Below are 6,916 nucleotides of genomic sequence, written 5' to 3' on the forward strand. Positions count from 1 at the left end.
TTCCATACTCACCCGTCCCTAATGCATACAGTATGCATCTACATGTACAGTATTTGAGAGCATTCTGAAAGACTGCAATGTGTTGTCATCAACCTGTCAATTTATTATAAGCAACACAAGCCTTTAACAGCCAATGACTTCTACAGCTGGGGATTTTCTACTGTATAGTGTTAATCGCCATCTAACTCAGCCAGTTAAGAGCTACATTTAGTCTTAGATGTTCCCTGAATTGGGTCATCCCTATTTTCCCACGGCCCTATGTTCCCACAACCATATGTTCCCACAGCCCTATGTTCCCACAGTCCTTTTATAGTGTACGAGTAATTTTTCCCCACAATATTTGGTGAAGAGCTACAGCAGACAGGACCGACCCCCTGGTCCACGGTATTTGCTCAAATGGCTGATTGTATTGGAAGCTTGATCCCTGGAAACCGTGGAGGAAAGGTGTTAGTTGTGCAGAACTTCCGTTTCCACCGACACGAAAGAAGAGGTGAAAAGATTCATTGGCGTTGCTGGCGCCAGAACTGCAGAGCAAAAGTGTACACAAACCTACTGAACGAAGAGGATGACGATCAAGGTATCAGAGTTATTGGGTTCCATGAAGAGGACCATACCCACCCCCAGGATGAAACCATGGTCAGCAGAGCTCAGTTCCGACAACGTGTTGTGGCTCAGGTGAGGCAGGATCCAACGGTGCCAGTGAGACGAGTTTACAACGCAGAATTTGTGCGACATCGTCGGGCAGTCCAAGGTGGAGGTGATGGACCAGCAATACCAGCATTTCAGTCAGTCCGCACAACAATGCAGAGAGCCAGGTCTGAGGAAATGCCAGAGATACCAGCCACTGTGGATGACGTGGAGGTTGCAGGCTCATGGGCCCAAACATGGGCCGAAGACCTTTTTTTGCTACATGCTGACAATGATTGGGGCGTACTGGTGTTTGCAACAAATGAGAATCTCACCCTGCTGCAACAATGCAGAACAACTTACATGGATGCCACCTTTAGGAGTTGCCCTCGACCATACAGACAGTGTTTTACCATATTGGGAAACCATCATGGCTTTGTACTGCCTTTTGTTCATGTGCTTATGGAGCAGAGAACTATTGGACACTACAGGCAAGTACTTCAGGCTGTCAGAGTGGCCATCCGACAAGTAACCCACCACAATTGGCGCCCTCAACTTGTCGTCTGCGACTTTGAAAATGCCCTGAAGACAGCACTGGAAACCGAGTTCCCTCTAGCCAGGGTTGGAGGTTGTTATTTTCATTTCAACCAATCCTTGTGGAGGAAGATCCGAGAGCTCGGATTGGCTGTTCCCTACCACCAAGACCGTACCCTTGCTCGGGTCCTCCGCAAAGTCATGGCACTGGGTTACCTGCCGCTTGCTCTGGTTCAGATGAACTTTAACACACTTGTCAATAGCAGACGCTGTAGACGTCTTGTGAGACGCTACGCTGCAATGGATGAGTTCATCATCTACGTGAGGAACACATACATCCGCCCTGGATCCACCTTTCCACCAGTTATGTGGAATGTCTTTGAGGGGGACATGGACCAAAGAACAAACTACCATGTTGAATGTGAGTAATTGCAAAATTACCACCTTGAATAATGTGTGCTGTTGCGAAATGTCAATAAGACATTTTAAAGTTTGATCTTTCTATAATTGTTTACTTCTAGCTTACCACCGGACGATGAATGATACAGTGCAAGTGCGCCATCCCTCTCTGTGGCTATTCATCCGTCACCTGAAAGACCGCCAGACGCTGACTGAAGAAACCATCATGCAGGCAGAGAGAGGTGATGCACCCCCACGACGGCGGCGCGAATAGAGAATCTCAGAGACCTCACTGGTGCGACTGAAGGGACAGTATAATGAAGGCAATCGAAATATTGAGTCCTACTGGTGCGCTGTCAGCCAATGTATTGTGGAAGCTGTTTAGAGTTGCCCTCGCTTGTGGATATGTGCTGTTCTCGGGCATAATTTTGACATGTTCTTTGCTAAGGTGAAGCTCCCTATAGTAAATTGAGCTTCTTTTGTTCTTCAGATTGTTTGAATGTATACTGTTCATTAAAGAATTCTAGAAAGGTAATTGTGTGCTGTGTCTAAATTGCACTAACTCATGGAGGTGAGTTTAATTTTGCTATAAGGGTTCATCACTCAACCCTATGTTGGAGTAGCGGTGTTGTAAGGGGTGTAAGTGACTACCAAATTGGGAGAAATGGGGATCAAATCTGATGCAAATTGATGATAAAGAGAGAGTGGGAGTAAGTTTAAATGTTTCCAGCCATTTTGATATTTATGCAAAAACAACTACATGTGAGGAATAAGTTTTTTTTTTTTATCTTTATCTTCTATCTTTATACTATTTTCACAGGTTAGTGGTATATTTTAACATCACTAAGCTGATAACACTCGTTGCAGATAATCAGTCCCTCAAAACATGCCATTGTACTTGCATTAGGGTTGTGCTGTGCATGTTTGAAATCTGACTGATTTTCCTGAGACAGAAAAAAACAAAACCATTATAATATCTTCTGTGCTAGATTGTGGCAAACGGGTTAAAAGCACGTGGTTAACAATTCAATAGAATTGTAATACAATTCTGTGTGGATACAGCACAGGTTTGTTGGTTTAGTGTTTTTAATATTACATTTGCTGAGGAGATGTCTGCTGCCCTCATGTGGCTGTGAGATTAAACAATTATTTCACACCACCATTAAACAGGATCAGGTAAATTAAATTGACGGTTAGCAAAGTAAAATAAAATAAATGATAAAGGATATAGAACCTGTAATATGATCATACTTGTTACAAATGGAATATAGATCTTTTGGGATTTCTATTGAGAGATCATAGATCATGAAGAAAATTCGGCATCATTTTCCTTGAAAGAAAAGGTTTCTATTTGTATGGGGATTTTTACAGCATGCTTTAAAATATACCTTCATACATACAAAAAAGCTTCATATATTTATAATCATCATCTCATGAACATCAGATGCTCCTGGTGGGCGAATCATCGTGAGATATCTTGGGCCAGTCATCTAAACAAATAGAAACTTAAAGGGACAGTTCACCCAAAAATGAAAATATATCTCATTGCACCAAGTCGTGATCATTAACACTGACCACTGGAAATCATACAGGTTTGCAATGACGTGAGGGTAAGTAAATACAATTTTGACACACACACACTACACTAACCCTACCCCTACCCGTCACAGAAAACTTTCTGCATATTGCGTTTCTACATTATCAACAACAAAAAAAAAAACATCACTTTGTGTGATTTATAAGCTGTTTTCCTCATGGGGACCAAAAAATGTCCCCACAAAGATGGTAATATAAGACGGACATTTTGTCCCTATAATGTAGGGTTTACCAGGACCACACACAAAAACAAAACAAACAAGCAAAGGCAGGTCATAGAAATGTTAATAGTATTTCTTAAAAAAGAGAAAAGATTTGTTACACCTTTTGCAACATCTTGAAAAGTTTTTGAAAGCAAGAAATTGGCAGCTTTTCACGGCCTAATAGACTGTTTCTTTGACCATGAAACATTATGAACAGAGTGTGTATGCGCAAGGAAGATTTAAATGTGATCCGGTGGATTAAACAGCCAATAAAGTGTGTTTTCCAGGTATAGAGTTTTTTTATGCAGTGCTTTTCTCCTATTTTCTCCATTCTATCACCTCCACTTTTTCTTAAGTCGTAAACCGCTTTATCTTTGTCTGCGTTTGGTTTTGTGTTTGTGCGTGTGAGATGGAGAGAGTTTAGCAAAGCCCAAGGGACTGAAATCCTGCCAGAAATGTAAGAAGAGCGAAGGGATCGGACCGTTCAGCGAGTGAGAAAGTAAAATGGGTTGTGCGAGAGCCAGACATCTTCCCTGATGGATTTATTTGGGAGAGATCCAGGCTCATCTGGAAGGCTGTCAGGTCCCAGTGGAGGTTTTATTGGGTGACAAGCTTTGTGTTGGCTGTCTCCTTACAGCTCTGGATGCAGACCAAAACTGTTGCTCAATGCAGAAGAAGACAAAGTTTGCTCCTTATTCCTGTGAAATATGCTGAACTCTGGCACTCAGCCTGTGAAATGCTCATTTTATGTAGTGCATCCATTTTATCCAACAACTTTTAAGAATGGAATGAGGGACCACTACCCTTTTCATGCTTTAAACACGACAAATAAGCAAAATTATTACAATCTATCACATTTCTGGCTGTCTGTTAAATTTCAATAGGCATCCTTGCCAATAGATGACCTACTTGACATGCAGGCACACACTTGAATTCCTCTATATGGCTATAAATATAAAGGATTAAAATAGGACTGGAACTGAAACGTTTATTGAAATCCATGCATTCCAATGATTAAAGGAGAACTCCGGTCAATTTTAACATTGAGCTCATTTTTTTGTACATTTGGAGTGCTGTCAGTACAGAGAATAACGACAAAAATCGGTGTTGCCTACACCGTGTTATCCTCGTTTTAAAATTTGCACCCTGTTGACTTCAATGGGGCAATGTTTAAACCTGCTTTTAGCCTCTTAACATCCTTGATGTGTCATTACAAGTGCACAGGTCATGTGAGTGATTCCTTCTGAGTGAACGCGGGTGAATCTGACTGCAGTAGATGTGAAAGAAATATATAAAAAATTATGTTTATTCAGCCAGCGCACATACCTGTATTTACATCCTGTTTTCGGTCGAAGTCCACAGTAATCGACTGTCAAGTTCGAGTGATCATAGGTACTAAACCTATGCGCGTGAACTCGACAATCGACTACTGTGGACTTCGACCGAAAACAGGATGTAAATACAGGTATGTGCGCTGGCTGAATAAACATCATTTTTATTCATATCTTTCACATCTACTGCAGTCAGATTCACCCGCGTTCACTCAGAAGGAATCACTCACATGACCTGTGCACTTGTAATGACACATCAAGGATGTTAAGAGGCTAAAAGCAGGTTTAAAACTTGCCCCATTGAAGTCAACAGGGTGCAAATTTTAAAACGAGGATAACACGTTGTAGGCAACACTGATTTTTGTCGTTGTTCTCTGTACTGACAGCACTCCAAATGTACAAAAAAAATGAGCTCAATGTTAAAATTGACCGGGGTTCTCCTTTAACTAGACTGTATTTTTAGGTTTTAGCCTATATTATACAGAAACAATTTGTCATAAGCTCACTCTGCTCGAAAAGGGAGGATCTGAAATGACAATATTAAACTTTTTGAGTTTAAAATGCAAACTATCTTCTCAAAGAAGAATAAAATAAAGTAGGCGTGTTTGTAACAGCTTTAAATGTGTTTAGTTGGTTTGCAAGTGATCCCATAATCATTTTAATTCAGATATAGACACTATTATACAGAAACACCATGGATAAAATGCTCTGTATTTTACAACAGCTTGTTATTGCCTGAATTTCATGAGACACATACAGTATAAACTTGTGCAGTATTCTCAGCACAGAATTTAATGATCATTTTTACAAAAGAAAATTAGTTAGTTATCAAACCAGCAAAACTATATCACTCATTAAATCCAAACACACATAGTAAGCAAATCACCATATTATTAAAAGTGCATGCTGTACAAACGCAAAGAACTGATGATAATATATTTTAACTGCATGTCTCAGTAGTATTTAAACTGAGGAGTAAGAGGAGCAAGAAAAAAACAGTTCTGCCCTCTCTGAATATACAACACACACACTGACCTCCCTCCGTTACATTCTGTCTCCAACATTCAGAAGTGGAAAGACCCATTGAGTTTTGAACGACGCTCTGGCTAATCTCAATCAGGAAGTCTGTAAAGTGCCTTTTTACAGAATGAGATTTCTTCATAATCGATGTAACATACTTATGTCAACTGACGGTTTTCATTTAGATGTTTAAACATGGTCTCATAAAATGGGACTAAAGGCCCTATAACTATAACGATATGGTGTTCTGCTTTAAGCGTGCTGCAGTTTTGTCGTCTGCCACTTTAAATGCTCGAGCTCTTTCAATGATTGGCTGTCAATGTTTTTATCGTTCATCAGCTGGGGGGAAAATTGTTCTGAAAGTAATTCTAACGTTATCGGGTCTCTGTGCCGTTAACAATATCTTTCGATGTCGTTAGAGTTATCGTCCTTGAGGCGAACGGGCCTTAAAGTGATAGTTCACCCCCAAAAAAAGAGAATTCTGTCATTAATTACTCTCCCTCATGTCGCTCCAGACCTGTAAGACTTTCATTCATCTTCAGAACACAAATAATGATCTTTTGAGAGTTTTCTGTCCCTCCATTGACAGCTACGCAACTACCACTTTGACGCATCAAAAAGTTCATAAAGAGATCATAAAACTAATCCATATGAATTGAGCGGTTTAGTCCAATTTTTTTGAAGTGACACAATTGCTTTATATCAGGGGTTCCCAACCTTTTTTGTGCCAGGGACCAGCATATTCATAAAAAAAATTCCAGGGACCAGTTGTCAATTTTAAGATGCATCGTTTGGAACATATCACTGTGTAAAACAGTAATAGCCTATCATTTATTTGCATATAATGAACTAGGTGGCAACAAAGGCTACTTGTATGAATATACCAATCTTTTTAAACTTTCAGACCGGTTCACAAAAATTTTCCCTTTTCCGCCATACAATTAGGCTAGGTCTACTTCAAAAGCAACTCACACAGCACTCACTCACTAGCAGGTGGCAGTAATGGCAAATTGTATGAAAATACCAGTCCATTTCACCTGTCAAATCTCTCCAGAACCACTAAAGACAATCACTTCAACAGCAACTTAGTGTTTTCACTCGCCAACAGGTGACAACAAAGGCTAATTGTATGAAAATAAGAGCCAGTTTCAACAGTCAGACAGTTTCAGAATACAATAGCAAACACATAACTTAGTGATTTCAGCC

At 40.2% G+C, this 6,916-nt stretch overlaps 1 protein-coding gene across 1 annotated transcript; it reads left to right on the plus strand.

Moving 5' to 3' along the window:
* The first annotated feature begins 259 nt into the window (after positions 1 to 259).
* Positions 260 to 1,949, plus strand: LOC311291049 (uncharacterized protein). Its single transcript, XM_084409903.1, has 2 exons — positions 260 to 1,582; positions 1,683 to 1,949. Exons 1-2 carry the CDS (start codon positions 397 to 399, stop codon positions 1,832 to 1,834), a joined length of 1,338 nt encoding a protein of 445 aa, XP_084266029.1. The 5' UTR covers positions 260 to 396; the 3' UTR covers positions 1,835 to 1,949.
* The last annotated feature ends 4,967 nt before the right edge of the window (positions 1,950 to 6,916 follow it).

This window comes from Rutilus rutilus, assembly GCF_951802725.1.
Source record: "Rutilus rutilus genome assembly, chromosome: 5".
Taxonomy (NCBI): Eukaryota; Metazoa; Chordata; class Actinopteri; order Cypriniformes; family Leuciscidae; genus Rutilus; species Rutilus rutilus.

What these genes read in the sequence shown, in the direction of transcription:
- LOC311291049 (XM_084409903.1), top strand. Translation starts at nt 397, where the DNA reads ATGGCTGATTGTATTGGAAGCTTGATCCCTGGAAACCGTGGAGGAAAG. An exon ending in AACAAACTACCATGTTGAAT is followed by an intron (nt 1,583 to 1,682) that starts GTGAGTAATTGC and finishes GTTTACTTCTAG; the next exon opens with CTTACCACCGGACGATGAAT.